A 16,197-nucleotide genomic window follows, 5' to 3' on the forward strand; every position below is an offset into this window, starting at 1 on the left:
TTCTTCCGCGTCTAATTTAATCTAATGAAATCGGAGGCACGGAAAATGGGATGTTAAATTTAGTATTATTTCAACCAACTGTCTCAAGGATTTTCTTTAGGCTTAAATAGATTGTGCTAGCATAATTTTTGGCATAATTGGAGCTAAAAAGCATAATTTGTGAAACGAGCACTGCCACGGCATAATTAGCAATTTTTAGCACTTTTTGGAGCATAAATTCATAAACTTTAGTAAATATGGTGTACTTTCTACAGAAATAAATGAAATTTAGGTAGTTTGTTCTTGCAATGCGTGTTTTAGCTATACAATTGCGATTGTTAAGTCGTTGGAGGCATTTTACAAACGGTTCAGAGATGCGATCAGCTAATTTGCACAGCTGACGGCCGTGACAAACTTCCATAAAACACAAATAAATTTGCAACAACAGTTTATTTGAAAAACATCATAATTTTGTGTCGTTATTGCGCACCTCTATGTACAGAATCTACGTCATTTTGTGACCATAATTTCGCAAATCAGAAGCATAATTTGGGAATTCAGGCATAATTTTTGCATAATTTGGCAAACTTTTGAGCACTGCTAGAAGCATAATATGCCACTTTTAGGAGCACAATCTAGCAAAGCCTAATTTTTGTCGCTCATTGTAGTTTCACGGCTTAAGAGGGACCTGCTCTTAGGATCACCTGTACATATGCAAGATAAATAAAATCGATTTTCTCATACTTTGTCAGGATAAACTCTTTTACTAACTTGTTTCAAAAATGTATCTTTGAGATTGTTTCGATTTTTATTTTTTTTCGTCGAGACGACTCTTCGGATTTGGCCGCTCGAAGCGCCAAATTCGGCTCTAAATTACCACTTTTTTCGAAGGCGAGCATAAAAAAAATAATCCGTAGCAGCAAAAGCTGGTACATAGTATTAAAATATCATCTTTCAACAGTTATTTAACGCTCTCAGATCCGAATAAAATTTAAATCTGAATTTTTATCAAATTTTCAAAATTATATGCTTCGGCCATGTTGCATCACGCTTAAATTTAGGTCAACTTCGTGAGCCAAAAAGTCAATCTGGTACATGGATAAGGCTGTCAAAACTATTTTTCTGAATAAAGGTATCACTTCATCTTCGATTTTATCCAAAAACTAGCCTGGGTAAATAAAACGGAAAAAATCGAGAGCGGCTGGAAAACTTGACACTTGAGCTAATTACTTGACATTTTGACCTTTCGTGTTGCGATTGTTATCGCACAGATTGATCTAGAAAGTTCGACTTTGGGTCTTATTCCCCGTCAAATAGTATTTTTAGTCTCCCAAATAACCGAGCGAAATCATTTATTATATTTTACAGTAAAAATAAGCCTCAAATGAACATTCTTAGCACGTTTATTTTGAGTTACAAATTCTGCAAATTACATCTGGCGGTTTGGCGATGTCCGACAATGCACGCAATGAAAATATCAGTTTATAAATCACCACCGAGATAAATCTTCCTTAAAAATCGAAGAATAGATAGTAAACTAAATTAATAACACATTTTCCTACCTTTATCGAGCCTATTTTGACGAGAAGTGGTAACGTAAATGCGTCCATTCTACGAATCCATAAACTGTCGGCGAATGTTCTCAAGTTACATATTAACCACAGACACAGGGTACCCAAGCACCCCTTGAAGACTGGGCCGGGAGGTGGGGGATGGGTTTTGTACAATGTGTAAAGAAAAACGACTCAAAAAAACGAAAACGCTAAATTTAAAGGCTATAAAGCAAGTTATAGTGGACATTTTGCTTTAACAATGAAAAAACTCTTTGCTTTCGGTCACTTTTCTTGTCCCCAGTTCTTTACTCTAAAAAGGTGCGACACAGGATAATATTTATAATGATAATCATCCTTAGTTTAGTTTTCCTTTTTTCTTTCCACCTGACACGATTGTGTTATCTTTGCCTTCAATAAATTAATTCGCATCTTGGGCAAATAGATACCTAACAAACTGTAGGAAAAATACCGCCGGTATTGGGAATTTTACATGCGCGTTCTCCGTAAATGCATTTTTTCTCTTCAACATGATAGATATCCTAAAATCAAGGAAGCATGTTTGTCCTCTTGTAATTTCAAACACGCATTTCTTTGTCTAGTCTTTTGAAGGCAGTAACTGATTATTCTTACTTTCACTAACATCAGAAGCACTACCTTTTTTAGTACTGGAAATTTTTCATGCTTCGTTCAATAAAAGATTTTTTCGCCTTACACACAGAGGCCTGGGGACAAGTCAGTTTCACATATTAATTCACTTACAACAGTCACAAGCGAGGGCAAGCTCACTTAAAACAGCAATGTACTCTGCTTTGCGCTTGGAATTAAATCCCTCTGTAGAAATGTCAAAATAAATGCACACTGTATTGAGCATTGCAATACTGAGTTGCTTCAGCCGCTTTTCCCTGTACATGGCACAAATATCAAGGTTGTCATACACGATTGGATGCCGCAACTGCACTTGTTCAAGTATAGCTTGCCGTGTGTCGTCCATCATCTGCTTTTCTTCTGCTGCTCTGATGTCAAAGCCAGGCATTCGTGCACATCATTGAGAATTCCTTACAAGATTCCTCTGCAGTTGAACGCATCATGGAGCACACTCTGCGCACACTAAAATCCGAGCATCCCGAGATAACATTTGCCTTTATTCGTCAGGACTATGCTGGGTGTTACCATAACTCAGTCTTGCTGGCAACATGCAGTTTAATGCAGACCAAAACGGGTGTAAGCGTTCACCGAGTTGACTTCAGCGACCCCCAAGGCGGGAAAGGTGCCTGCGACAGAAAGGCGGCCACAATTAAGGCCCACATCAGACGACACATCAACGAAGGCCATGATGTGCAGAACGCCAAAGATTTCATAGACGCCATGTTGTCTAACGGAAGGATAAATGGTGTACGGACTGTCCATGTTGATGTGGGCGATGAAGGAGGGTGTATTCATCCCGAAGTAAAGCTAGCTGGAGCTAATCGATCAAAGCCAAATTGAAGGTACGTATAGCTTGTACGGCGTACCAGTAATTCAAGATTTTTGGTGTTTTATTTTTTTATTCTTGTAATGCCCAAAAGAAACGGTTTCTATTTGTTATTAAATTCCGATGGCTAGAATAGTTATCTAACATATGGTTACGCTGTGATATTCACAACAAGGTGTTTGAGGAACTCTGATAACTCTGAAAACTTTCAAATTGCTGGCTGAATGACAAAATTTTTAATAGCTGATCTAGTTCCTGAGTTTAAACCCATTTATCAGCACTTTTTGCCTGACTATACCGGTAGATGATTGATTGATTGTTTTAGCAAGATATAAAGTAATTAACATGCATGCCTTATATCATCTCAGAAACGAGATTTCAGGTCAGTTGGAGAAAATAAATTAATATTTAGAGAGTATTTTCTTTAACTGAGAGGCGCAGTGGCCTAATGGTTAGCGCGCTCGCCTCTGAGTCGAACGGCTCTGGTTCGAGCCCTGGCAGGGGTGCTGCGTTGTGCTCTCTCCACAAGGTACATCTATCCACCTAGCTGTATAAATGGGTAACGGCAAATTTACTGCTGGGGGTAACCCCGCAATGGACTTGCATCCCATCCAGGGGGAGTAGCAATACTCCTAGTCGCTTAATGTAACAAAAACCGGGATAAACTCCGGCTATTTACGGGCCACTTGGCTCGGACACAGACTTTACCTTAACCTTATTTTCTATAATGAATCCTGAGTTTGAAAAAGTTTGTCAACTTACAACTTTCAACGCAAACTAAACGCAGAGTACATTGCTGTTTTAAGTGAGCTTGCCCTCGCTTGTGACTGTTGTAAGTGAATTAATATGTGAAACTGACTTGTCCCCAGGCCCCTGTGTGTAAGGCGAAAAAATCTTTTATTGAACGAAGCATGAAAAATTTCCAGTACTAAAAAAGGTAGTGCTTCTGATGTTAGTGAAAGTAAGAATAATCAGTTACTGCCTTCAAAAGACTAGACAAAGAAATGCGTGTTTGAAATTACAAGAGGACAAACATGCTTCCTTGATTTTAGGATATCTATCATGTTGAAGAGAAAAAATGCATTTACGGAGAACGCGCATGTAAAATTCCCAATACCGGCGGTATTTTTCCTACAGTTTGTTAGGTATCTATTTGCCCAAGATGCGAATTAATTTATTGAAGGCAAAGATAACACAATCGTGTCAGGTGGAAAGAAAAAAGGAAAACTAAACTAAGGATGATTATCATTATAAATATTATCCTGTGTCGCACCTTTTTAGAGTAAAGAACTGGGGACAAGAAAAGTGACCGAAAGCAAAGAGTTTTTTAATTGTTAAAGCAAAATGTCCACTATAACTTGCTTTATAGCCTTTAAATTTAGCGTTTTCGTTTTTTTGAGTCGTTTTTCTTTACACATTGTACAAAACCCGTCCCCCACCTCCCCAGTCTTCAAGGGGTGCTTGGGTACCCTGTGTCTGTGGTTAATATGTAACTTGAGAAGATTCGCCGACAGTTTATGGATTCGTAGAATGGACGCATTTACGTTACCACTTCTCGTCAAAATAGGCTCGATAAAGGTAGGAAAATGTGTTATTAATTTAGTTTACTATCTATTCTTCGATTTTTAAGGAAGATTTATCTCGGTGGTGATTTATAAACTGATATTTTCATTGCGTGCATTGTCGGACCTCGCCAAACCGCCAGATGTAATTTGCAGAATTTGTAACTCAAAATAAACGTGCTAAGAATGTTCATTTGAGGCTTAAACAAGCAAAAATGGTAGAATAGGGGTTAGTAGACAAAATTTGGATCCACATATTTGTAAACTCTCAAGGGACTTTTTTAATTTCTCAAGGGACTGTTTAAATTTCTCAAGGGATTACTTTCCGCTGTGGGTGATCACTTGCGATTTCGTGGAAAAAACGTGACTTGTCACATTTACAAACGTTATATAACAATTTTAAAAGTGACATGTCAGCTTTCTTATCTCAACGCACGTGTGTCTGAAAGGCGATCTATAAAAAGCGTCGCACAAACAATGGATTGCGTAACTAAAACACGAATACTGAAATAATCACTAGCACTTACATCGCGTTGAGAGCAATGTTGCATGAATCGGCTTTACAACATGCGATAGTATCTACGCAGTTCGAGTGGAATTTCAGTCAAAGACAGCAAAATTCTTTCGTATTTCATCTTCAAATATAATTCGAAAGCATTCACTGTATATGTGGCTTTTGTTTAATCCTGGGTCTTGATATCCGACCCTCGCCGAGCCTAGACAAAACGCAGCTTGAGTGTAACGATTTGTTTACGCAATGTTTTCTCCGACAGTAGTCGGAAATATCCGTATTTTTTTTTTCGTGCTTTTTCATGGAGCAATCGTAACGATACGGCCTTGAACACATTGAACGGCGGTCTACCTATAACAATTCAAATATAGCGTCGCAAAAACAAAGCGTCGAACGCATATTTTGCTGTTTCATTTGCTAATTTCGCTGCCGTAATCGACTGCCTCGAAAGGTTAGAAAGGTCCTTGCAGTTTTAAAGTATAGAATTGTCAGATCTCGCTGAAATTTGCACTGTTTATTTGTGTAATGTTAAGGAATATGTGTATAAATACCCGGCGCGAACGAGCCATTTTTGACAAAATTATATGGCTGCATTTCCTCCGCGAAGATAGGAAATTGTTAAATTAAACTACAAAGAAACTGTAATGATAAGTTCGAAGAACAATGCACAGGATAAACCTTCGACTCATACTTCATGCAAAAACGTCGATATCTCGAAGAGACTTTGATTTTTACTGTAAAATATAATAAATGATTTCGCTCGGTTATTTGGGAGACTAAAAATACTATTTGACGGGGAATAAGACCCAAAGTCGAACTTTCTAGATCAATCTGTGCGATAACAATCGCAACATGAAAGGTCAAAATGTCAAGTAATTAGCTCAAGTGTCAAGTTTTCCAGCCGCTCTCGATTTTTTCCGTTTTATTTACCCAGGCTAGTTTTTGGATAAAATCGAAGATGAAGTGATACCTTTATTCAGAAAAATAGTTTTGACAGCCTTATCCATGTACCAGATTGACTTTTTGGCTCACGAAGTTGACCTAAATTTAAGCGTGATGCAACATGGCCGAAGCATATAATTTTGAAAATTTGATAAAAATTCAGATTTAAATTTTATTCGGATCTGAGAGCGTTAAATAACTGTTGAAAGATGATATTTTAATACTATGTACCAGCTTTTGCTGCTACGGATTATTTTTTTTATGCTCGCCTTCGAAAAAAGTGGTAATTTAGAGCCGAATTTGGCGCTTCGAGCGGCCAAATCCGAAGAGTCGTCTCGACGAAAAAAATAAAAATCGAAACAATCTCAAAGATACATTTTTGAAACAAGTTAGTAAAAGAGTTTATCCTGACAAAGTATGAGAAAATCGATTTTATTTATCTTGCATATGTACAGGTGATCCTAAGAGCAGGTCCCTCTTAACATTCGATGGGTTTCATAAAGGAGCAACGTCCGGGGGCTTTCTCACGTTTTTGGTCCAAACTGTTCTGAAGTTAGTGGTTGGCAACTTAACCCATGAAAAACATTTTATTATATAAACATCAGTGAAATACCAGGAAATCTTTCGCGCGAAAAAATTATATTTTCACACGTGAAAATAACATGTTATTTTCACATGTGAAGATATCGATTTCGAAACATTTTCTGACAAGTTTGCCCTGTTTCAATGCTGAATGAGCCAAAGTAAATCAATATCAAGTCGAAACATCTTCGGATCTTTCTGGGCAATCTTCGGCAATCTTCGGATATCTTCGGAAATTTTCGGAAAAGTTCGGAAAATGTTCGTAAACATTCGTACGACCTTCGGACAACATTTTGCAAATCTTCGGAAATCGTCGGAAAATGGTCGGCAATCTTCGGAAAATCGTCAAAAACATCGTAATTAGTAGGTTTATATAATAAACAGAATATTACATGGTTGCTTGGAGATATGAAATTTATCTTCTCGTGTTCAAATCGATATCCCACTCGTTCGCTGCGCTCACTCGTGAGATATCGATTTGAACACTCGAAGATAAATTTCATATCTCCGCGCAACCATGTAATATCCTCTATATCTTTGAACATCGTAAGGAAGATATAGCCTTAATTTGCAGAGAGAAATCAAATCACGGCTATTAATATCGATGCTTTTGAAGGCGCACGAAAACAACTTAAAAAGTTTAACCTCAATTTTTCAAGTTACAATCCATCCCCATTCTAGCCATCCGCAGCCGAAGACGCTTGTTAACAGTTTCATTGCTAAAATATAACAAAATGGACCATTATTTTTAGGTTTCCTATGATACAAAAATATATCTTGGCTCTTCAAAAATCTGTTAAAATCCATGACAAAGCATCTTTAAACATAGGAGGACTGGGCTCGAATATGGGTTTGATCTATTTTTAAAGTGAGCGAACTTCAAAATACGAGATGTAAACAGTGATGAACAACAACAAAGATGTCTAAATAATTTAGCACCCAGTTATTTAAGCAACAAGTTTTGAAAAAGGTCTGATGTTCATGGACGAGAAACCCGCCAACACCAAAGCTTGCAAATTCCTCTGTTCAGGACCGCAGCAGGCCAAAGAACACTCACATACAAAGCCGTAAACCTATGGAACAGCCTTGATATTAAAATCATAAACGCTAAATCCCTGTTCTCTTTTAAAACAAACCTTAGGAATCGTTTTCTTTTAAACTTTTAGTCATTATTTTATTTAATTTCGATTTTATTTGTAAATATTAGAGTTAAGTAGTTTTTATTTTTTATTGAAAAAAGTAACTGAAAAGCCGTGTGGGTGAGTTTACTATTAAAGTTCTTATTCTTATTCTTTGATGCCCCTGTATTTAATATGTCGATTGTTTAATATTTTCTTACCAATCTTACAATGTTTGACGTTTTCTTTTCCACTAAATAAATACCATATTGGCACAGCCCCCTTAAATAATCCAACTTTTATAATATATAGCTTTATGAATTTTGCACAATGTTTATTAAACATAGCGTTAGGTGTGCTTATATAATTGAAGCCAACCTTTTGCCGTAAAATTATTAAAATATTTTCACATAAAAATGTAAGAGAAAGAAGCCTACTGAGAGCCAGAAATTCAAAGTTATCCGGTAGAACTAAGTGAGAAACCTTGAAAAAAAAAAAAAAAACCCCTGCATCCTCTATTTTCGCTATTTTTTTTCTTGTTTTACAAAGCAGACCACTATGTATGACGCCTGTTTGTAGAGCACATCCAACGTTCCTAAACGTTTAATTTTGACATCACACAAAACGATTCATTTTATTAATTGTAGTTGAATTTTGTATTTTTCGAAACAAGCTACTAAAGGCCTAGGAACAATGCTTTATACGCAACGTAATATACGTGGCCAATCTAGTATATCCATAGTTTTAGAGCGTTCCAGACACGACTCAGGCTATTAAAATTAACTGAAACTGCAAGGCCAAGTAAAGAAAAAAATGTTTCTCGTCCGGATTTTTATAAAAAAGAGAGCGGGTGGGCGCTTTTTTGTTATTTGTTATTTCCTCCATCGCCAAATTCTCCAGAAGCGAAGTTGCAAAATAAATCCTGACCTCTCCTGTACGGACCTAGCGTGCCGAGACTTTAAAATTGTGGCCTGATTTCGTATTTAAACGCAGACAAAAGCCATGTCTTACAGAATTTTCTTTGTACTTAAGTGAGGAGTAACGCCTGTTGGTTTTTGTTCGTTTCAACTTTCCTAATAACAAATAAGATAAATAAGATAAGTTAAAATTTTATTGTACACTCCTTTAAATAGAAAGAAATAGAAAGAAAAATAAAAAAAAGAAGCGGGCCCAAAAAAAAAAATGAAGCGGGCGGGGACGAGAAACATTTTTTTTTACTTGGCCTAACAAAAACCTTTAATCTGGTTATAGTAATCAGCAAGCCAAATTTGAGTATGAATTGGACAATTAACTTAACACACTTGTGTAGACAGTCTTCGCCAAAACAACTCAACTGTTATCTTTTTATTCACTGAACAAAAAGAAAATTTAGATTTATCAGGGTTACTAATACGGACTTCTTTTTGTCAATTACAATGCTTTTTGTGCTCTCCAACAATTTTTGTAATCATATTCTTGATGGACAAATTAGACCCTTGCTTTGCGGTTTTCTGATTTTTTTAATTACTCTTATGATCGAACTCAATCGAATATACACCTAATACCATCATTCATTAAAAAAGTAAACTGACGGAAAATTTCTAATTTCGTATATTTGAATATAAACAATTTATTGTTTATCTCTAGGAAACAAATGAAAAATGCAATAAAGAATTCAGCGGGCCATCTGTTTAATCATGGATAGTAAAAGAACTATCCGCTTCAATACGGTATCCCGAATTTTAACTTCAGGGGATCAATTCTAACTAAGTCGGAACTACAAAAGTGTTTCGAAGAACAATTCGAAATTCCTTTAATAAGTAATGTTTTTCTTCTAGTTGTCACGAGAGGGCAATTCATATCAATTGTCGTTTTCAGCGTTTTTGTTTTGGGAACAGACGCTTGTATTTACACCCGTTTTAATTCAGAATTGCTCGCAATTTTGACTCAGTGATGGCAGATCAACTACAGTGCACGGGAGAGATATCCTCTGCCTCAGCGATAATCCTGGGAATTTTAAACTCAGTGTCTGGATCAGCGGCCATAATTGGAAATGTTATTGTTCTGATAACCTTCTTCAAAACCCAGACACTTCATCAGCCATGTTATTATCTGGTAGCCTCTTTATCCGCCATTGATCTCTTCGTGGGTCTCGCAGTAAATCCGCTATACATCTTGCTAACTAACGTTGTCTCATGGCAATACAGAGAAGAGCATCTATTGCAGCTGGAAAGCTTTATCGCTAGCTCAAGCTCTTTAATAATCATGCATACTTTGTGTGTGATGAGTGTCGAGCGATACATCGCGGTCATCTACCCATTGCGCTACTACGGTATCGTAACAGTTAAGCGTTGCTACATCGCAATCGGAATCGTCTGGTTATTCGGCTTCACGCTGAATGCCTTTTACTTTGCAGTTAGCAACGAAAACTTGCCAAAAATGTGGATTGTCAGTGGTGTGCTGACCGGACTTGTTCCAATGCCGATCATTTTTTACTGCTATGGAAAGATTCTGCAAGCGGCGCGCGAGCAGTCAAGGCGAATCGCTGTTGCAGAGAGCAGTGTCTCGGCCGTTTCTCGAGACGAGGAAAGCGCGGTAACCGACGCAGAAACAACTCGCACAATAGAAGCTAAAAAGACAAAGAAGACAGCTTGGACGATTGCAATTGTTGTTCTTCTAGCGGTTTCCCTTTCAATGCCCATGAGCATTACCAGCATTTTGCAGATAGTCACAAGTGATTTGTGTCGTCGCAGGCATTACAACCGAGCGTGGATGTGGACGGCGTCTCTGGCACTTACAAGCTCAGCAGTGGATCCTTGGATCTATGCGATGAGAATTCGGGATTTCAGAGCTACTATTAAACGAACTCTGTGCATAAAATGACTGTTCGAAGTTTCGACATTAACCCTTTCACTCCTAAACGCGCATTCAGGCGCTATTTGGAGGTGCAGTCATTCATTCACTTGTGACGTCATTAATTAGCACGTCAGTGGATTTCGTGATAAGAATCTGATAGAGCTTGAATCGACCTTTCTACAGGACTGTTCATTTTGAATATCAGTTGCATTCTGACAGAGCTAATCAAAGAAAAACAAAATCCATTTTTGGTGCCAAATCGTTGCTAAACAGGCCAGTACACCTGTAATTGGTCAAGGTCCCCTTTTCAGGGTTTTCCATTGATAATCTCAAAACCTTTTTGGCCAAAAGATAGGATATGAAGAGTAGAAAGTAACGAGAATAAGAAAGCGAAAAAAAAGGAAGCAAAAGGGGCAAACAAAAAATTGGAACGATTCAGCAAAAAAAAAAAAAAAAAAAAAAAAAAACATGAACAAATATATCATACTCAGGATACTGTCGATGGTCGTCAAGTTTGGACAATTTAGTCGACAGCAAAACTGGTGAAACTCTAAATATGTCTTATCTGCTAGCTTTGTCTCTCAAGTTAAGTTGAAGCGAACAACAATTTTAGCTACACTGCACTGAAGCCTCTCTGTTTCTAATGTACACTAGATATAGACTTCAGTATTACGAGAATGTTTTCAGTTTTTTTTCACATAATGCAGAGAGGTTTTTTTGTAATTCCTTTCCACATTTTGTCACACTGGGGGCTTATCGCGTAATGTTATAAATTTGTTATTTCAGAGGAGGTGCAGGGCTGGGAGGCTACCTTGCTGGCTGTACTTAAACTACCCTTAAAATTATGGCACTGACCAATACTTAAAAACGTGTTTGATTCGTTGCAGTGTACAAATCTAGGAGGAAAGGGAAGTAGAAACGGCTTCGTGATGCGGCGAAGAATTATCAAAGTTCTATTTTGACCCAGCGTTAAAAATACAAGTTGTGAAGAAATTCATATGGTAGGAACTAATGAATGGTAAAAGTGTATTTGTTGAAGTTAACGGTGTTGGCTATTTTGCGGTTCCTCCTCCTTCCATATTTTAAAATTAGTAGCTTGGCATCCGACTGAGCTGGTTGTTAAGTCATCTGAAAATATTATTCTACTACATGACCTCACTTTCTCTCCCAAATCACCAAGGATAAATTTAAATGCCACGCCCATACCTTCACGACTAACTGCGCGCGCAGCCGTGAAAATGTGCGCGCGGCAAACTTTGACGGATGAGATTGTCTTTATGACGTCAAATTTTTGAATTTGCTCTGCATCGCGAAACGAACTTTGTCGCGCGTTGAATAAAAGGGCCTGAAAGAAGTTTCACGTTTCTCACAACGGAATACAATTGCTGTTGCGTGATTTACAAATGTGTTATCCATCAGGTACTTACCTGCATCATGAAACATCAAAAAGAAGGTAAGATTTACAAATTAAAAACAAACACCGTTTGGTTTAGAAGTAGTGTGCATGTGGAAACAGTTAAAAGCGCGTGTGAAAAGAAGAAAAACATTTCGTTAGTTAATTGACTTAAATATTTATTTTTCCCGCTAAACGTACCTTTTCATAATCAGTGTCGATTATCTCTGTTTTCATGGCGTTATGTTTGTAAAAAAGTCCTCTAAAAGAGTTAATTTTATTTCATTGCATCTTGTTCTGACAGGATTTCATTTTGTGGATTGCATTTAATTTGTTGTCATGGTTACTTGTGTGCGCAGCTAGATAGTTTCTTTTTATGATTTAACTTGATACTTTTCAATTAGTTAATTTTTCGTTCTGTATATATACACATTTTGTGTTTTTTTTTCTCGGCATATTAGCATATGTTTGCTAGTGGCCGAGTCAGCTCCCGTCAGCTCCGAGGATAAATAAATTTCATTGATTGATTGATTGTTTGTGACGCATGTCACGAGTAGAGTCCGAATTACCGCGCGCTCTCGGCGGAATTTCAACGCCACATCTCATTTTGCTTTCTGCATGTTCCTTTCTCCTCTTTCTCAAAACTTAGCCTGTGGCAAATAATTCTTTCTATGTATTTCACAGTCGCTTTTATCAAGTGGATTCTGCTATTATCACAACTAATGTCACCACTGACTATGCTACCACAAGAAGTTGCTATAAAATACTTAATTTAGGGAATCTATCATGCTGCAGTTCCTAATTAAGAAGTGTTCAGTTAGAAGTTTTGGTGGCTCACAATTTCTTGATTAATTTTCTATCCCCTGAGTTTGGATATTGCGTGTGCGAAAATTTCCTTTAACACCCCCTCCTCTCCCACTGTAAATTGATCTTTTTATAGCGCAGCACGGGTACGTGCGAAATTGCTTGAAGCATGATCTGAATCCGGCGTTCGAAATTGAGGAAGTCTCAAATTTCAAATGATCTCGGAAGGAGAATCACTTTGCTTGTCATAATGGTCGTTTTTGCTTAACCAAACATAATAAGATTAAAGTTCTTTCCGACCGCCTGATGAATAATCAGAATTAACTGGTATATTGCCATGCCTTAGATCCATGTTGACAAATATCAAATTCAATGACGGAGAAAGTGCACTGACACAAAAAGTCGAAGCGAATACGTCAATCTTATCTGCCAGCTGTTATATATATTAGTATTCCTACAAGAAACATGCACAGATCGTTTATTTTTAACCTTCAAACGCAAAACTCTTCAATGGAAAGACTGTCAATATAGAAAGAGTTGACTAATTGTGCGATCTCAACACAGGACTTTACAAATGGATCAAACTTGCGGCTTTAACTCTAATTCTACGTCGAATCTACTGCCTGTTAGCATTCTAAATGCTATTCTCAGCGTCCTGACAACTCTCGGCAATTCATTGATCCTTCTAGCAATTTACAAGACTCCTGGTCTCCGAACGAACTCCAATTACTTGATTGCGTCGCTTGCCGTTGCTGATTTCTCCGTGGGTTTAATCATGAACCCGTTGTACGCTGTAAAAGCGGGGCTGGCTATTCGGGAGAGTTTGCACCCATTGGCCGTAGTTACAGCAGTAACTACGTTGCAAACTCTCACCGCTACAACTTACAGTTTAGGTGGTGTGAGTATCGATAGATACCTAGCCATCGTGTCTGTGTTTCGGTACGAAATGTATGTGACAACCGAAAGATGTTTACGTTTAATAGCCCTGATATGGACTTGCTCTTTTCTTATACCTCTGCCACGCGTGTTTGTCACGGATCAATTCAACGCACTCCCGACATTGTGGTTAGTTTCCTACACTGTCGTGTTTATCATACCGTTATCAGCAATCTCATTTTGTTATTTTCGCATCTACAAAACAGCCAAAGCGCAAGCGCGGAGAATAGCATGTGAACATACTGTGAACCGTCGTGAAGCGATCAAAATGCTGAAAAACCGCAAAGCCACATGGACAGCGGCTGTTGTCATCGGAGCATGCTTTTCTCTGTGGCTTCCATCTTGCATACTGTCCTTTGTTCAATCCTTGACGTCAGACGATTGTTTAAAAATGCATATTGACCATATCACATGGTTTTGGGTGGATACTCTGGCTTTTGCTAGCTCAGCTGTTAATCCTTGGATCTATTTTCTGAGATCAAGAGAATTTAAACAGGCGTTAAAGCGAATCGTCCGAAGTGGCGTGTGTTGGTATTGTAATTGCCAGAGCTTGGGTCAGGGAGCTGATGACGTCACATGGACCGAGGAAATCCAAACTAAAGAGAAAGCTTGTGACAAGGAACAGCAAACTGTTATGAAAATGCAGAGCTTTTCTTCCGCTTCAGCAATAATCTAAATTAACTCCAAATCCGAGGAACTTTTATGAACTCGGCACGAGCTCCCCTCGGCTCTACGAGAAGCCTAAGATTGGGCCACAGAGCGGTATTGGACTTGATGAACAATAACATTAGAAATGACGTAAGATCATAAACGTTTCTTTGACGACATGTGATCAACGGTAAAGGAGACAAATAGTTTAAGGACTTAACATTCCTTTCTATGGACAGCACTTTAAACATATGGGAAGGGGAGGGGGAGGTGGGGGTCTCAAATATAGGTTTGATCTAAATTCGAGATGTAAACAGTTATTGGATGAGGTTGAGCATGATATCGTGAATTATCAAAACCGAGGTCTGTGTTATCTGCCGAAGCCGAAGGCTGAGGCAGATAACAAAGACACGAGGTTTTGATAATTCACAATATCATGCGAAAACTGAATTCAATAATTGTTTTATTATACGTTTTCAAACAATTTGCCATCACTTTTTCTAGCGCCAGCGTAAAACTTCGACAGAACCTTGGCCAAAGCGGTTTTATCTTGTGGTTCCTCCAGGTTCTTCTGCCTCAAAAAGTCATTCAGAATTTTTACATTTGTTTTTGTTGTTCTCTTGGTGTTTTTAGAATCTTTATTCTCGATCAAAACTTTCAATTCCTCTTCGGAAACGGAGGCGAATCGCTTAGCCATATTTTCAAACGTTTGACAGCACTACGCGGACGAGGGGCTTGGAAACTAGGCGGACTTTGAACTCGACATGATAACCCAATATCTGCTGCAGATATTGGGTTATCATGTCAAGTTCACATGCTACTGTATATTGACTGAATGCTCTCGACCAATCACATGATTCAAAGTAATTCTAATGTATAATAATATGTTTTGATTGTTAAAAGTTTTCTTTCCGATCTTACAACTCGTGTATAATGTTTGACTTTTTTGTTTCCACTAAATAAATACGCATATTGACACAGCCCCCTTAAATAATCCATCTTTTATATTATCTATATTTATGAAATGTGCACAGTGTTTATTAAACATAGCGTTATGTAGCTTATGTGTGCTTATTCTTTTGCCATGAAATTATTGAAAGATCTCTCTATAAAAACTATAAATTAGAATATATAAGAGAAAGATGGCTACTAAGAGCAACAAATTTAAAGTTATCCGGAACAAAGTGACTTAGAACCTTAAAAAACCCCATGCATCCGCAATTTTTTTTCTTGTTTTGTTTATAACTTGCTACGAAGCTTTATTAAACCAAAGCAGATCACTGTGTATGACGCCTGTTTGTAGAGCAGAACTATCTAGCCTAAACGTTTAATTTTGACCTCACACAAAACGATTCATTTTATTAATTGTGGTTGAATTTTGTATTTTTTCGAAACAAGCTACTAAAGGCCTAGGAACAATGCTTTGTACGTAATGTAATACACGTGGCCAAGCAAGTATATCCATAGTTTTAGAGCGTTCCAGACACGACTCAAGCTATTAAAATTAACTGAAACTGCAAGGCCAACTAAAGAAAAAAAATGTTTCTCGTCCGGATTTTTATAAAAAAGAGAGCGGGTGGGCGCTTTTTTTGTTATTTGTTATTTCCTCCATCGTCAAATTCTCCAGAAGCGAACTTGCAAAATAAATCCTGACCTCTCCAGTACGGACCTAGCGTGCCGAGACTTAAAATTTGTGGCCTGATTTCGTATTTAAACGCAGACAAAAGCCATGTCTTACAGAATTTTCTTTGTACTTAAGTGAGGAGTAACGCCTGTTGGTTTTTGTTCGTTCCAACTTTCCCAATAACAAATAAGATAGATAAGATAAGATAAAATTTTATTGTACACTCCTTTAAATAGAAA

General features: G+C 37.6%; 2 protein-coding genes across 2 annotated transcripts; both read left to right on the top strand.

The window, feature by feature from the left end:
• Positions 1-9,650: 9,650 nt before the first annotated feature.
• On the top strand, positions 9,651-10,580 carry LOC144664454 (trace amine-associated receptor 6-like). The gene has a single exon (XM_078525571.1). It carries the CDS (start codon positions 9,651-9,653, stop codon positions 10,578-10,580), a length of 930 nt encoding a protein of 309 aa, XP_078381697.1.
• A 2,719-nt stretch (positions 10,581-13,299) lies between these two features.
• On the top strand, positions 13,300-14,387 carry LOC144664000 (5-hydroxytryptamine receptor 1B-like). Its single transcript, XM_078525095.1, has one exon. It carries the CDS (start codon positions 13,325-13,327, stop codon positions 14,360-14,362), a length of 1,038 nt encoding a protein of 345 aa, XP_078381221.1. The 5' UTR covers positions 13,300-13,324; the 3' UTR covers positions 14,363-14,387.
• Positions 14,388-16,197: the final 1,810 nt, after the last annotated feature.

Source organism: Oculina patagonica, chromosome 8 (genome assembly GCF_052425735.1).
Source record: "Oculina patagonica isolate OP01 chromosome 8, crgOcupat, whole genome shotgun sequence".
Classification (NCBI taxonomy): domain Eukaryota; kingdom Metazoa; phylum Cnidaria; class Anthozoa; order Scleractinia; family Oculinidae; genus Oculina; species Oculina patagonica.